Here is a 17,537-nt window from a genome sequence, read left to right as displayed (position 1 = left end):
TGATGATGATGAGATCGTTACATTCGTGATTTGCATTCAATCTCTAACATTTATGTATTTTTGCACATAACGTTCTTGAATCGCCGGAGATAAAGAAGCGAAAGAGCTTTGAGTTAGAGAGCGAGCTCGAAGCGAGGGATTTGCTACAGGACTACATTCCGAGCATCAAAATCACCTCCGATGACTCGTCGTCTTCTATCTCCTCCGATAACTCTTCTCAGCAGCTTTTCGAAAGAGCAACTTCTCTCGTCGAAGAGTGATCGTCCCTCTTTCAGGTGCTTCTCTGTCATGGCCGGCCTTTGTAAAAAAACAACCAAGAAGGGCAATGGAGGTACGGACTGACTGTGAAGGAAATTTGATTTTTTTTTTTTGAAATATACTCACCAAAACGACGTCGTTTTGGTGAGTTTAAATCTCAACCCTCAGGGGCTGAGTGGGGATACGTGTTGGGCTCTTCTTCTTTACTTTAGGAGATCACTCTAGGAGGATCACTCTAGAGGATCCTAACGCGGGAATAAGGGCTGGGTGGTTTATAATAGAGGGGTGAGGATATGGAGTGGTTTATAGAGGTAGAGAGAGCGTGTGGTGCACGAGGTGAGAAAACGAGTTGCGGTGATTTTAAGAGAATAAAGAGACATTAGCATGGATTAGAATATGGGTTGATTTATTAGTTTTTTTAATTTTTTAGTTATTTAACTTGGAGTTAAAAAATATTGTTTTGTGATAAATTTGTTGGCTTTTTAAATTTTTATGAGAGAAAAAATGTAATGATTATGAGTTAGATGTGATTGTTGTCTTATTAAGTTAAAAAAATCATTTTCATTTTTTTTTTGGCTAAAATAGCCAAAAAATCCTGAGTTTTTTGTTTCCAAACGAGCATATTATATGGTAAATAAGGATGGAGAGATGAACTAGAATAGTTCGTAACGAGAAGAAAAAAGGTTGCAGTGGTTTTTGAGAGGGAGATGAGTGGTGGCTAGTACAAGAGTGGAGTGTTATCGTGATGGCAGCGGTAGGGATTAATAGAATAAATTTTATTTTTTAGGCTTTAAATAATTTTTTTATTATAATGTTACATAGAAATAATATTGTAATAAAAATAAAATGATTAGGCTTGCTTTCAGTTTTAAATCAGATTAGAGTGTACTGTTGAGTCCGTGAACTTCACAACGAGTTTAATTTTGATAATTCGAACTATTCAATGTGTAAGCCTTGTCGAATACTTCATCCCTTCAAAAAAATCACATTGATCAGATATCGATAACCACTTGATCATATCATATTTTTTTCCATGGTAAATATTTGTCAATAATTTATTTTGAAATTATATTTACCATTGAGAAAAAATTTATCTGATTAAGTGACTATCGATTTTTAACCAATATGATTTTTTCACAAGGATGAAGCACTCGGCGAAACCTACACATTAAACAATTCGGATCATCGAAATTGAACGCGTGTTAGGCCAATGGCGGAGCCACCATGGATTTTTTAATTTTTTTTAATGCATATGTATGTATATAATAAACTTTTAAACAAAAATAATATTTAGAATAAAATGTCAAGGGCATTTTTAAATTTATGAAAACAATAATGATTGTTTTATTGAAAATGAAGTGACTACAACAAATTATATTTTTATGTATGAAAATTTTATGAAAAAATCTCAGTATAAAGGTAATATCTATCATTATTGATATGCAAATATAATTAATCTCACTATACATGTGTAAAAATTACTAGAGTATTAATTATATTTTAATGTAGAGTTCACCTTTCATATGTTTTACTATTGGTTGGTAGTATCATATGTTGATAATGACGTGACATCATTATTATATAGAATTTTTACTCAAATTTCGTAAAAATTTGATTTATCTTACCATTATATAATTTATTTTAAGACTTAAATATATAATTTTTTAATATTATCCATGATATACTAGTTACACGCAATACTTTCTTTTCGATTTTACTTGAAATTAATTATAAAATTTTATGTAAAATACTTTTGTAATAATTTATTTAAGTTTTTATACTTGATATTAATTCAAAAATTATTATTATCTTCTTATTGTTGGTTATGGAAAAAAAAATTAAAGTTATAATCAATAAGCGCCCTTCTGATTTAGTTTATTGGCTCTGCCACTGTATTAGGCCTTACAAGACCAAATAACATTGATAATCTGAATCCAAAGTAAAATTTTAAAATAAAAGTGTAAAGAGATAGTTTTATTGTGTAAAGAATTCTTTTGGAAATATATTATTTTAATATTATATTATTTTTTTTGCTAAAATAATGAAAAAAAAAGTATTTTGAAAATAATTTTTTTGACTACTTTACAAAAAAACATGATATTAAGGGTTGATTTAGCGTGCTTGAAAAAAGTTAAAAAATTAAAAAGTCACTATTCTATTTAAATTATATTATCTTTTTTAAGTTATATCATCTCTCTAACACATCACTTCAAATCCAACCTAAACTCAGTCCATATTTCATAAAAAGTTAAAAAATATACATATTTAGATCTTCTCAAACAACCCCTAAATAATATAAAAGTGTTAAATTACATAATGTATCATTTGGAGATGTGACATTAGTTTTTAGAGGTGTCAGGTTCAAACATCGTACAATTTGATATTTTTTCCTATAAAAACATTAAATAAAAAATTTCGTCAAATTTGAACAAATAATTAATAAAAGTTTAATTTGATGCCGTTTACTCAAATATTAAAATTGTTATTTTCATCAGATTTTTTACATCTTCACTTGTTTAGAAGGAATGTCCAGCGAATATCCTGAAAGTCGTATGGACATAAACCAAAAAAAGCTGTTAGAATGCCTTAAGTGGACATCTAGTCCACCGATAATAATTAAAATTTGATAAATGATCAAATCTCCTTTCATTTGATGAAGTATCTATTTTTTTTTTCCTATTTGATATCACTTTAATAAAAATTTGAAATTCACTTTTTAAGATTTTTTTTTTATTAAATTTGAATTTAATGACAAATTAAAGTAAATATTGGAGATAGTTTCGGTCAAACTTACAAGAGGTAAGGTGAATTTTTTTTTTTTTAACTTTTTAACTATTGGGGCCATTTGGAAAGTTAAAAAAAAAAAAAAAAAATTCATAACTTTTAACTTATTTTGAATCATTTTATTTCTCACATTTTCTACACATAAAAAAAACTCTTATTTATTTTTGATTCATATTAAAAAAAAAAAAAAAAAAACAAACAAACTTCTCAAATCACCCCATTATCCATCAACCAAAACAAGAGCTATATATATAATGTCACATAAAGGGAGACGTTCCCAAAAACACCAAACCAAAATGCGCAGAACACGTACTTCCCCGTACACTCACCCACACCAGATCCAAAGGAACCCATAGTCGAGTAAAGGAATAGTCGTTTTTCCTTCTCTCTTCTTCTTCTTGACTCTCTCTCTCTCTCTCTCTCTCTCGCGATCGCCGAGCATATACAACCGATCGAATCACTCCATCACACTCTCTCTCCTTTATACACACACACACACACACTCTCGATCTCTGCTCCTCGAAGACTTCCGTTGTTGCAATTGAGTTTCACGAGAAACTCCACCGATCCTCCATTATCAAGGAATCGAAATTCTAGGGCTTTGTTTTCCCTTATGAAGTTATGTGCAGAGAATGCGTTTCACTTGAATTATCAGTTTTGGATAATGATTCGATTCTAGAACACCAAGTCCAAGAGATCGACCCCATTTTCAGTCCAAATGGCGGCTTCACCAGTCAACTTCTTGTTTGGTTTCCTACTCGCCTCGATCATTCTATGGCTTGTGTTCATGTAAGTCATCAAATTCAGCTTTTTATCTATACATCTATGTAAAATGGAGATAAATACAGAGTGATTTGTGATAGATCCTATGTTTGTTGGTTAAGTGCTGTGCCGTTGATCATGCATTTGTAAATTGTGTTTGGAGATGATTCTCTGTTAAATTTTGTGTTTTGAAGTGGTATATGGTTACATTTAGCTCACATCACTTTGTTGAGTTGGGGCTAGGTTCTAGTGGGAAGTTGGAGACAGTTCAAGTAATGGATTCTAACCAATTGAAAGGATCAGTTATGAAGAATTGAGAAAATAGATATTATGGTTGATGATAATTTTTTTCCCAATGGTTGGGGGATGCTATTTAATGTTTGAAAATAATTGGTGATATTGAACATTCTTGTTGATTTAACCTCCACTAGGGTTCTTTGAAGTAAAAATGACAAACGAGAAAGGGAGACTGAATAGAAAAGGGGAAAGAGAAGAAGAATACTAAGAGGGAGGGTGAAAAAATGTTGTATAGGAGAAAGTTGAACAAGAGAAGACTAAGGGTAGAGATCACCTGGTTGGGGTGGTAGTAGAGATAGGGAGACATTAAAGTTCTTCCATAATTTTGATAGAGATAGGGAGACCTTTTTCCCAATTATTACTCGCATTAGAAGACACTTAATCTAGTGGTTAGAAGTTTTAGCATCCAAATAGGTATGAAAACCTAAAATAATTCTGAAACAAACAAGACTCTAGGACTTGTGGAATTTATACATAAAATTTATCTATGAAATAAAAATAGAAATATAAATTTGGACATAATGAACTATGCATGTGTGGGTTTATTGAAAGGAATTTGGAATGGTAGATAGGATTTTCTTAGCATGGGATTTGTGGTCGAAAGGTAGTTGGAGATCTTGGAGAGATAGATTTTGGAATATGATGTGTGATGTGGGGACGTTCAATTGTTGGAGGCTTCTTGGATCTATTGATTATCGTGGTGAATAATATGCTTCTGTTTCTGATTTCACTAATTTGGAAATGGTTTGGGAGTTATGATCATCAGGGTAGTGCAAAACTGGGAATTAGAGGTATTTGATGAGAGTGTTTTTACTTTTTATTTTAAATTTTATTTAAAGCATCTTTATGGGGCACAATTTTGCAGGGTTAGAGATGATGTTTGAAGATGGAAGGCCATAGGGGATTAATGTTTTAGCAAAGCTTATTATTCTTTCGTAGGAGATGGATGAGAAAGTAATTTCCTTGGAGGAGCATCTAAAGACCAGGAGTCATGACAAAAATGTCCCCTTCATTTAGACCACAACATTGGTCAATTCTTATTTTCATTTAGTCAGAAAAATACGAGGCATGGGAATCAGAAATCATTTTCTTATGCACTATTTGGTGGTTGGGGACTCATGGAGCATGTTGTTTTATATTTTTGGAGATGTAGCATAAACAAAGATGTAGCATAAACATGGATGCAGGACCCAACACAACATGACATGGATATAATAACATGACAAATCCTTAAAAAACCAGGATACAAATACAATTATAATAGCAAAGCTCCAGAAATGTCACGTATATAATGGATACAACGACTGTTTCTTTCTTATTGTATGTCCCATTCCCCCCCACCCCAACACACACACACACACACACATTGAAGTTTGTACAGCTTGCTTTACTTCTTTACTTTGTGTTGGTCATATCATATATATACAATGTTCTTTTAGAGATTGATGCTGGGCAAGACTTATACAATTTACTAAACACAGTGGTTTGGGGATTTAACCATGTAGGTTTATGATTGTAAGGTAAACTTGGTGTAAAGGTGAGATATATAGGTCAGAGTTTTTTAAGGTTTATGATTGCTTTGAACCAAAAACCAAAAGAGTTGTCTTTGTTGGATTTTCCTTGTCGAGTCGAGAGATGTATCAAGGGTTTATGGATGTTTAGTAGGTAATTGGAATTAGGGTTTAAGGAACAAGGGTTGGTTGTAGTTTAATATTATGCACAGTATAGTAGCATTGAAAGTCAAAATTTAGAAGAGGAAAGAGGAAAAAAAGAAGAATGACAGATGAGCCATAGCATATCACTGAATTCCTTCTAGGCATCTCACCTAGAAAAAATCAAGGGAATAACACAACTGAAAGGGCAAGATTTGTAGAGAAATACTATTAATGAACTTAACTAGTTGTTTTGACAAAGCTATGCTTATAAAAAAGCATATTACCTTCCCTACTAAAAAAAAGAATTTTCTAAATCCTACTAAACAAAAGTTTATTAAACTAATGAAGATTCAACTACTACTACTACTACTACTACAAAAAAAAAAAAAAAAAAAAAAAATGACAAATTTAATCCTAGTAGAGAATATTTTTTAGTCATGTGACAGTGACACCACTTAGTGGTGGAGCTCAGGTGGATGTTCCTCCTTTTTGGCCTTAGAGGAACTGCTCTTGTATCATAGATGTTTTAAGACACATTTAGGCTGAGCCACATTTCCTAAAATGCTGAAAATCTCTTGTTAAAAAATTCGATACAAAGGTCACAATGGTAGTTTATGAGAAGTGCCATTGAAGTGTCTGACATAGACTCTTTGTCTTGTCATGCCATCTGACTTGTTAGCAATAATGTTAGGAATAATAATAACAAATGTACCAACTAGACACAATGTTAGGTGGGCTCCATGTCAAGTGGTGAAACCACACATGCATGTATTATTGTGTCTTGTTTGGTATGTTTGTTGGTGTATATTTGTTTAGTTTGTGTAGCATTATTGGACTTGTAATCCTAGATCCTTTTTCTAGGACAGAAGAGGAAGGAGAAGGTGACTGAGTATGTCATGCTGCAGATGGGAGAGAGCTATTGCATGTCAAGTCTTCCAGCCCTAAAAGTTCCCACCACTGTTAAATTGTTGGATGAATGGGGAGCCCTAGATCTATTTCAATTTAATTTGATGCATTATTGTTGATTTCCTTTAAATAACACCTCATCTGAATTGTAATCTTTACAAGACCAAACCCCTAATGGCTTTATTAGTCACCGCCCCCCATATTAGAACATTCTCTCACTTTGTGGTTGACATTTTTTAGTTAACATAGATATAATGAGTGGCTTTGATCTCAACTATTTATGAACCTACTAAAAACTATTATGAAAATAAAATCATGTACAAGTAGGAAAAAGTAGACACATACGTACATGCACTTCAAGGCTGTCATGTTGCACCCCCTATTTCCTTTTTGCCACTCAAAATGTGTCCATATCCACATTTCATAGTCATTTTTTATCATCTGATTTTGTCTTATATGTATTAATGCTGCATTCATCTGTTGAGATGAATTCTTTCAAAATAATGGATTTATTTTATTGATCGTCATTAATCATTCTCTGTTTTATTGGTGGGTGCTTTTGATTTTACCATCCTTGATGCATGGTTAAACATTACTTGTTTTTGTAGTTGTTTTTGCCATATTCATATTCATCATCATGGGCATTCAGTGCAAGAGGTGTGAGTTCATTTGGTTTTATTTTGATTTCATATCACTTATTATACATCTCGTTTCAGGTTTGCATCCAGGTTGTCAGCTTGGATCCTAAGCCGGATTATGGGAGCGTCTGTTGGATTTCGGGTTGGCGGATGGAAATGTTTAAGAGATGTTGTTGTCAAGTTCAAAAAGGTTCTTATTCTGCATAGTTGTCGGGTTCCTTTTATTGTTTGAGCTGGAGTAAGCATTGGAGAATCTATGCTTATGTGTTGCTTTCAATTGATACCCTTTATAATTGAATCTAGTTTTCAGTGATTGTTGCTTTATTTTATAATTTTTGTAGGAATGATTATGAGGTTAGACAAAGATTATCATGTCCGGTTCCTTTGGGGGTGCATCTATAAGAATTCACCTATTCCAACAACAATAAAACCTGACTTGAATGATCTTGTATTAAGAGCTAAGTTGGCTAAAGGGATGGGTCATAATTGTTACGGAGAGCCTGCATGACCTAACGATCTTATATATATATATATTTTGCAGAAGTAATTCTAGGTACTATTTTTGCATGTAATGTAGATTTTGCGATTTCTGTGATTTATCTCATATTTGAATTTTGAGCCTATTCTTTTTGAGCTTCTTATGGGCTGCACCAAATCTTTAATTAAATTGACTATAGAGGAAAGTCGAAGAGGGAACATTAGAAGGAAGCATGGAAGGAGTTACGACTTAAAGGTGCTAGTTTCAGCTGCTTTACCTCTAAATTTTTTAGGTAGTTGTACTAGAGACATAGAGTTGAAACTTGCCTTTTGAAGGTTGGTGGTGTATGGATGTGATGGAGGCTGCCCTCTCTGGTGTATCGTGTCACCAATTTTGGACCAAAAACTTATTTACATAACTATATAAAGGACAAGTTAATTCCATGTTTGAAAAGAAAGGTCATTCTGATCTCCAGGGTTATCAACTTATCATATCATTTTATTGACTGCAAGCATTGGCAGTCCTATAGACACCATTGGGGAAAAGAATTATAGGCCATGATTTTCATTGTGCTTATATTGGAAAATCATATATCCAATAAAAATTGACTGTCTAACTGTTCACTGCGAATTCTTTCTCATCATAACACTTTTGAAGCTGCATTCTTTATTAATTTTTTGGCTATCATGTCTCTCTAATTAATTTGGGAATCAACTGGAGGAAATGGATCCATGCAGCCGGCCCCAAGTAATTGGGACCAAGGCTTGTTGAGTTGAGTTGAGTTGAGTTTATGTCTTGGCAATTTTTTTTTTCTTTGGATGGCTTTTAAAATGGTATGAACGGTGACTGTGAGAATATTTTGATAGCTCTGTTCTCGTTGGTAGCAGTGAGTTTTTATTTTATAAATTTTATTGTACAAGCTTTCCATCTATGTCAACTTTTTTTTGTTTTTGCCTTTCATATTATTCATGGTTTTTGATTTTTATTTATAAAAGGTTCCCTTTAGCAAGGCTGAAAGCAATTTTGGTTTTAAAAGGCGATAATTAGTTGGAGATATAACTATTTGGCTTTTGCTTGAGTTTTATTAAACATCATACTTGTATAAGAAAAGAGTTAATGGAATGTTTTATCTGATGACAGAGTGCATCTATAGGATTATGTTTGTTCATGTTGTTGTGACTTTGACAATTCACAGGGTGCTGTTGAATCTGTATCTGTTGGTGAAATCAGAGTCAGCTTACGGCAGTCATTGGTTAAACTTGGGGTTGGTTTTATTTCTAAGGACCCGAAACTGCAGGTGTTAATATGTGATTTAGAAGTTGTAATGAGAGCTTCAGGTAAAAGCGCACAAAAAAGTAGATCTCGAAGGTCACGCTCTTCAGGCAGAGGAAAGTGGATGGTTGTGGCTAACATGGCAAGATTTTTGTCCGTTTCTATAAATGAATTGGTTGTGAAGGTAACTGCTGTTGATGAAGTGTTTTCTTTTGATGTTCTTTTCCTGTTATGTTGGTCTTTTTGTTGATTCCTGTCCTCAGTTGTGGTTTACTCCACCTGATTCGGTGTGTTGTTGCAACCTCTTTGTACTCCTGGAACAAAGTTGACCAGGAAAAGAACTACTCGAGTTGATTGAATGAACTGACACAATTGAAAATCTCAAAACTTTGCAAATCACAAAGCTCCTCAATTGCTTAGGGCAACTTTGATTCGGGCTGAAGGAAATATTGCAAACATAAAGCTCCGCAAAGCTGCTGAATCCAGCGATGAGATTCCTGATTTTGAAATAATCCAGAAGCCTTAGTTCGAAAGCTAGTCAATTAGGATTAAGTTTGCGTGGCAACTCAACCTATAGTAGATTCAATTGACTTCAATTCAGAGTAACAAGGCTTCATGAAGCTTCGAAGATCCTCTAAACATGATCATAACTTCCGTTGATGAATCGAAGAGATCAAACACTGGAAGTAATAATTGCAGTTGCAGTTCAACTCTTGAAGACTTCAATACATTCCAATCAAGTTTTATGTTGCTTAAAAAAATACACAGAAAACTTGCGATTGAGAGTCAAGGTAGGTAGATGAGATCAATTCATAGATTAGGGATCAGCTTTGGTCATGCAAATTTGAGTGATTTCACTTTCAGTCCATGTAATTGGTACCTGAGATAGGAACAAAGGATCAAATTGAGTTACCAAATAATGGAATCAATCAAGAGACTAGAGAAAGAAATTCCTAAACTGGACAGACTGCGATGCCCAATCACCTCCACCGATGTCTCCTCAAACTCAAACAAATGGCCACTGAGAAAGAGAATCTGCCGGCGTGGACCAACTTCTTTCTTCATTCGTTATAATAGATGCCTTTTGCATTCTTTTCTTGTTAGTGGTCTTATTTTCATGCTGTAATGCTTTGTGTACTTTCTTATTATTCTATAAAATGTTGCAGATGCCCAGAGCTACTATTGAAGTTAAGGAACTAAGAGTGGATATATCTAAAGATGGTGGATCCAAGCCGGCTCTGTTTGTTAAGCTATACCTTTTGCCCATTGTTGTTCACTTGGGTGATCCACGGGTTAGTTATGACCAGTCATCCAACTTTAACCATGGTGGATACACTTCAACTAACCACGTGTCCTCTGCCTTGATGGAAAAGACATTTGCTCCTTTCTACTGTGAAGAGTTAACTCTTTCATCTGAATTTGGTCATGATAGGTAGATTTTCTTTTCTTTCCAAATTTTTGTCGAAATTAGAACTCATGAATTTTCTTCTCTCTTTTTTTTATTTTTGTCTTTTATTTGTATTTTTTTTCCACCAAAGTTGTTAGGTAGATGATTTGGAATTGCACGGTACTTGATTTCTGCATTTGCGGGAAAACCCAAGTATTGAATTCTATCCATGCATGAAAGTAATAATTTTTAAGGATGATATTTTAAACTAATCTCTCGTTGGACAACATCCATACTTAACGAGAAAGCTAAACATTTATAAATTGTAGGGGCAACTGTCAAATTGGAATGGTCCTTTGTGAAGCACCCTTAAGGTGAGAAAGAACAATTTCAAGAATGACTTCAATAATCTTCTTTTCAAATGGAATGGAATAGGAGTAGAAGTTTATACTTTGAAGAGGGAGATTTCAATTCTAAATGCTAAAAATAGTTACCAGCGGGAGGCATGAGAAGAATTTTATGATGTCTTTGGAAGCAGAGTTATGGACCTATTTAAAGCTGATAATCTCATTGGTGGTGTGATTGTAAGGTTTCTTGACAATTGTTCTTCTCGCAGAAGCCTTGGAATACATTTTAACAAGAAAGTGAGTAGAGTCCTATTTAGAAGTTTATACTTTGAAGAGGGAGATTTCAATTCTAAGTGTTACAAATAGTTACCAGTGGGAGGCATGAGAATAATTTCATGATGTCTTTGGAAGCAGAGTTATGGACCTGTTTAAAGCTGATAATCTCATTAGTGGGTTGTTTGTAAGGTTTCTCGACAATTGTTCTTCTCACAGAAGCCTTGGAATACATTTTAACGAGAAAGTGAGTAGAGTCCTATTTCAAATAATTTGTGTGTGAATGCCGAAGATGGAAATAAGGGGCTCTATTTATATAGAAGTGAAAAACTCTAGGTTGGATAGTTTATGGCGATTTTATAGTATTGGTTGAATTTTATATGAGAGCATGTTATGAAAGTCTCTAATGAATTTCATTTGAGGGATGGTAGTGCAAATGATACTGATATGCATGCTTTTATTTTAGAATCACATTTAGTGACAATCAAATGATTTTTGTATGTTTTTTCATTTATTTAATGTTTTTAAACATGATCCAATATATATACTATTTTTTATTAGTTTTAAGTCGCTATGGAGAAGTTTCCTATTGTTGGATTTATTTAATTTATTTGCTTACTAATTATACTTATGGATAAATTCTAGCTTGATAAGGAAAAAAAATGAAGTCTGTTTAATATTAAAAATAATAGTCCGATAAAATAAGTTCAAAATACAAAATGTCGACATAATAATATAGAAGTACATAACATGAAATCCAAATTTTGTTTAATAAATTTAGCGTAAGAGGAAATAGATATAAGTAAATATTCAAAGAATTAAGTGAAATTAATGAAAGCTTGTCCATAGTAAAAATAAAAAATAAAAAGTAATGAAAGTTTGAAAAAAAAGAGAGAGAAGTAAGCTCACTTAATCTTGATAGCAACTCAAGTCATGTAAAACTTGAAGATTGGATATTTAAAACATGTAGAGCTAAGATTTTTACTTAAATTCTATGTGTATTTTTGTGTGATTTTAACAACTAGAAAATTAAAAAGAGAAAATAGCCTTAAATACAATATTATAAAAAATAAAAGCACAACTGTCATAACGCTACTGTAGTGGCAATGTAACGACCATTATGGCATTTACATAACTGTGGCGGCCGTTACAGTGGTGAATTTTTATCACACTGCTGCAACAGCCGTAATGGATGGTGGTAACCACCACAACGGTTACGTAATGGTTGTGTTTAAAAGCCATGCCTTGAACTGTTTTCATCTTAAGTCCCAATTCGTTTCAAGTGATAAGGAATAATTAATTCTCAATTAATTACTATAAAAATTATATTTTCTCACAAAAAAAAAGGGATTTCTATAGGGTTGCAGGTAAGTGGTGGCTGATTGGTTAGGGTTAGGTTAGGGTTTGAATGTCGAAGATGATGGTATTATGGGGCTTATGTGATATGAATTGAGCAAAAAAAATCAAGTGTCAAAATTGTGTGTGAACTAAGTAATGGTGTACTAGAAAAATTGGGGTTTGGTACAAAGCCATCTTTTAGGGTGGTGTTGTGGGCTAGTTCGTTCCTTGCCACCTAATTTTAACCTTGAGCCTTCTTCTCTTGATAGGCCACATGTATTCCCTTTTGAATGTGGCGAAATCTTTTTGGTGGGTTTCTTTATGTGTTAAAGGCATGACCAATTTGATATGGCTGCTGGTATTAATTAAAATGCCTTATAATTTATCCAAAAACAAAATTCTAAATTAAAATGCTCGAGAAGCTTTAATTTAGCGGATGGGTGTGGAGAATGATTATATGATGTAAGATAGTTTTCTAATATAAATTGGGAGATGAAGTAACAAATGATGTGGAAGACTATTCGTTTTGACTTTTATTGAGTTTATTATTCTTACACTAGTTAGTGAACTATTGAGAACTGCTATTTGGAAAAAGGGTAGAGTTGGTGGAGCCATTTGTAGATTCAGTTTTGGTAGAGCCATCTGTACATTGTTGATTGATAGAAGAATATAGTTGTAAAGGGTTATATTTAGCATATGCTTGTGTGTACATCGGTCGCGTCTCTTGTGCCCCATAATAGATTAATTTTACTTATCAAAATATTAGAATGGAACTACGAAGGTGATCTATTCATTTAGATTGAATGGTTTTCACTGAAATTGTGAATCTATGTGCTTGCTTGTAATCTGGGCTTGGTAGTGTCTGATTGAAGTCATGCTTTATCTTTGTTTATTTGTAAAAGATGATAATTCTCACATAATTATTGTATTCCACTTTGATGCGGAAACATAACAATGGAGTTATTTGTCTTTATAACATATTGGCATCAAAGGAAAGAAAATGTTTTTTGTGGAAATAGGCATAGACCCGTACTTTTGGGGCATCTTTCTGGTTTTGAAAGTCTTGACTCTAGAGCCTAGATTGTCAATTGATGAACATGACCACATTTTATCATTGAGCTGGAATTGTATCTTCTATGTAGTTCTTTCTGTTGGCTATTAAAATTGTATTATTTTGAAATTATGTTCATCTACTCTCCTCCTCCCAAAAGTAAATTAACAACTAAAGAACAAAAAACAAAGAAAGAAAGAGTTGTTTAACTGTGGTTAATAGTGCTAGGTTTTTCAATTGAGCTTCTTGTGTTCAATTCTTTTGGCTGCAGGGAAGCAGGTGTAGTTATTAAAAATGTGGACATTACGAGTGGAGAAGTTACTTTAAACTTAAATGAGGAACTTTTTCTTAAAACAAAGGGTTCATCTGATGCCTTTTCTCATGCTGCTGAAGTTGTAGAGTCCAGTGTTGAATCTAGCCTAGCTAAAAAGCCACAGAAAAAACAAGCAACACTTTTGTCTGTGACAAAGTATGCTTCTATAATCCCAGAGAAGGTTAGTAAGCTCAAATTGTCATTACATGGCTTATTGTGCATTTCATTTTTCTTCTTATTTTAGGCATTTTACACGATTGTGAGTTTATATTCATTTGGTATTGAAGACATACCTAGAAGATTTCAAAATGTGACTAGTAGGTAATTGTGGGTATTTATATTGAGCTACTACCGCGAGGCAAGTCTCATTAGCACCACATACCACACACCATCATTTATGCACACATGAATCTCTGCATGGCGAGCAATAATGATGCTATGTCATCTCCGTAGTGAATGATGGGGCCATGAGCCTTGTTGAAGCGGGTGAAGATACAACACCAAGGATGGTTAGCATGGCAATCTCTTACTATTGGAACCTTAAACTTGAGTCTTGGCACCAAGGAAAGAACTCACAACTGCCTTCAATTGTATCATTGCTCACGCAGGGCATAGGGCATCCTAAGGTATCTATGAGTTGTGGCTAGAGCATTACTTGATGAGGCCAATGATTATCTGCTCAAGAGTGACTTTCTAAGTACCCCCTCGACTCAGTTGAGTTATTCTCTACTAATGCCTATTCCCCTTGTAGGTAGAAATCTTTGTCACATGGTGAAGCTATGTCATCTCCACGCATTGTTCTCAAGGTCTTAGCTTCTCAACCTATCCCTGGAGATGTCAATCAACCTTTAATGTTACATAGGCTAGGAGCTGGGCCTAAGGCATAAACTTGGTATCAATGGAGGATTGTGGCCCAGAGGCAAGAGTCAAGGGATCGTTAAGGTGGTCTGATCTTGAATAGCTTTAGAGAGAGTGGGGCTTTGACTAAGATATGTGATATCTTCAACAACGTATCATATTTATCTCTATAGATCTTATGATACAATTTCCCATGCTTATAATACCTACCCATTGTTGTCTTCGTAAGACAACCATAGCAGTGGGTGGTTGAAATTTTTGAATTATCGAACCATGGAGGTTGAACCACATATCTTGGCTGAACTGTGTTCTATGGTTCAACATACCTATAAAATGAGTCATCCCCATGCTTGTAGAACAAGAAGCAAATCAGATATCTTCTTTGGAAAACACGTGAACACTCTCCATTGCCACTGTCTCTCTATCTAATGTTGCCTTGCCTTTCTCCTTTTCCCCCTCTGGTGGTCTCATGCCAGCTCAATGTCCATCACTTGCACAAATTCTCTTCAAGCGATTTCTATTACCCACTCCCCTTTGCCTCATTCTTTTTTCTAATGGTTCTCCAAGGAGCGTCTCCAAGAGAAGACTTTGCCTTCTCCATCTGCTTTGAGCAGAATTATCTACTTGTGAGCCAGACATCTTCAAAGTTCTCCCCTAGAAGGAGAAATTCTCGCAACCTCAGCTACTCTGCAGGTAGGGCTTGATCAACTCCGCTCTTTAGTTGAAAGCCTTGGCTACCTCACCACTATACAATACATGATGGAGGCTTTCCTATCCTACCAAAGGACTCTTGGGGCTTAACTACCCCGCCTCCTCAACCCGTGCCTATACTTGCACCTGCTTACTTAGGCAATGAGGCCCTTCCACAAGGAGGCCTATATTTGACCAGGCCAATGAGTCTCTGCTAGATAGCAAAATGCTTGGTATCCTCCTGTCTTGGCCAAGTGATTCTCCACTAGGGGCATGTGTCCCCTTACATCTTGTTCTCTTCTCCTGTGATTCCCTATGAAGCATCTACTAGACCTGGCTCGACCCTCTTCCTTAGCTCGTCCAAGCGGAAATTACCTATCCTCAAGCTAGGCATCTTTATAATTCTCTAGATTTGTATCCTGATGCTATATTGTTAGCATAAAGGCCCCTCTAGGGTTTGGGGGTTGGTGTCATGAAGATGCCCCGAGCATACCTATGATATGACCCATTAACGGGATCACTAGGGACTTGTGAATTGTCGGCTAGAGTTGGGGTGCGTTGTTAGAGTTGCTTGGCTCACCACTCTGTGGTGGGTTCTAACCAGTCGAGGGCAACAAGGGAGAGATGCTTTCATGTGGAACCATGATGCAATGCTCCATCTACATAATTGGTAAGCACATCCGACATTCCATTATCAAGGTTTTCCCCATGGTCGGCCTATATAAGGAGGTTATTCTTTCCATTGATATACACTATACAATTCCATCCCATTTATTTTCACTGCTGTGAGACTCCACCCTCGCTGCTATTCCTAGTGGGCCTGCAGTTTGCCCACGCTGCCTATGACTGCCCACAGTAATCAATCGGCACCTCGAAGGTAAGGGGTTGTTTATATGGTGAATTCTGGTCCCTTCGTTATTAAACCTGGACTAAAAAGGATTGACATTTAATTTAGGTGTGGTATAGCTCAAATTGACTAGAATCGAAATGTTGGCATCTCTATCGGCTTTAAAAACTAGACATTGGTTAATGAGACACTTACACATTGAGCTCTATGCATGGTGGAAGTAGTCGAACATTTTGCATATAGATTGGTGGTGTTACTTGATGGTTGATATTGATAATACTTTCTTGCCAACTGCCTGATTGGGCTGTTGGCTATGCCGAACGCATTCTCTTTGCTGGTTTAATCCATTTGACATTGATTGGTTGCTCACGTCAGTTTAGGATTGTACTTACGTGGAACCCCCAGTAGTTTTTTTAATATAAATACTGTGACATAAATTGTACAATTATCTTAGTGACCTTCTAAGCAAATTGGTTTAACTGTTTATTCATTCATACATTTCCTATACTGTATTCCAGGTAAAGGGCAAATAACAAAGCCTCTTTCTTAATTTCTAATATTAGTAATGGTTTCTGTATTTGCATTATCTGCAAACTATGCTAAATATTCCTTGTTGATGTTGCATTGAAATATATATATATATATATATATGAATAAGCATGGAAAGTTTGCAAGGTTGCTTAATCTTCAGACTTAATGGCCATTTCCACAGTCTCCTCTCTCCCAATGTGTGGACTCACTCATGTGAGAGATGGGCTATGGATTCAGCACAAAGGCTGCTGATTTGATGATTTCCAAAATTTATTGCCTGGTGTGAAAGTTAATTGACAAATTTATTGTGTTTGTTTTGTAGTTATACTTCAATTTGCCCAAGTTGGATGTGAATTTTTTGCATAGGGGACATGATCTTCTTGTTGAGAATAACATCATGGGTATTCAAGTTAAAAGCATCAAATCTCGGTCTATTGAAGATGTGGGGGAGAGTACACGTCTCGATATTCAAATGGATTTCAGTGAGATTCATGTAAGGATATAACTTTTAATGCCCTTAGATCATTTTGGTGTCATAAATTAATTTTGTGCTGTGGTTTGATCGTTTCTTCACTATGATTCTCTATTCTATTACAGCTTTATAGAGAAGCTAGCATCTCTGTCGTGGAGATACTAAAACTTGATGTTGGTTCTTCAGCTTACATTCCTTTACAGGTTTGTCAGCATATCTATTGCCAACTTGCAATATGTTTTTCTTCTTTACGCATCAGACCTTTGCCAATTGAAATTTGATGTGAGCGTCATGGAGAAAATTTATTTTTCAGCAATCTAAACTAGCAACCTGACACTTGACTTCATTTATGTTACTAGGAAGCCGCCAGCTTTTCACGT

The 17,537-nt window shown here is 34.7% G+C and overlaps 1 protein-coding gene across 6 annotated transcripts in view; it reads left to right on the top strand.

Moving 5' to 3' along the window:
* The first annotated feature begins 3,318 nt into the window (after positions 1 to 3,318).
* Positions 3,319 to 17,537, top strand: part of SAB (HYPERSENSITIVE TO PI STARVATION 4) — a 56,645-nt gene continuing 42,426 nt past the window's right edge. Inside the window, exons 1-7 of one of the 6 annotated variants that reach the window (XM_082921748.1) lie at positions 3,319 to 3,831; positions 7,379 to 7,490; positions 8,974 to 9,234; positions 10,217 to 10,482; positions 13,718 to 13,940; positions 17,008 to 17,178; positions 17,283 to 17,360. In XM_082921748.1, the coding sequence (XP_082777874.1) occupies positions 3,761 to 3,831; positions 7,379 to 7,490; positions 8,974 to 9,234; positions 10,217 to 10,482; positions 13,718 to 13,940; positions 17,008 to 17,178; positions 17,283 to 17,360 (1,182 nt within the window). In that variant the 5' untranslated portion in view covers positions 3,319 to 3,760. Of the gene's footprint in view, positions 3,832 to 6,617; positions 7,539 to 8,973; positions 9,235 to 10,216; positions 10,483 to 13,717; positions 13,941 to 17,007; positions 17,179 to 17,282; positions 17,361 to 17,537 lie in introns of all 6 variants that reach the window. The other 5 variants (XM_082921751.1, XM_082921750.1, XM_082921749.1 and 2 more) reach the window with 5 other exon arrangements.

The sequence above is a fragment of the Camellia sinensis genome, chromosome 3 (assembly GCF_055761805.1).
Source record: "Camellia sinensis isolate YWXY chromosome 3, ASM5576180v1, whole genome shotgun sequence".
Classification (NCBI taxonomy): Eukaryota; Viridiplantae; Streptophyta; class Magnoliopsida; order Ericales; family Theaceae; genus Camellia; species Camellia sinensis.
Note: the sequence above shows the minus strand (reverse complement) of the source record. Positions and strands in the feature narration are given on the sequence as shown.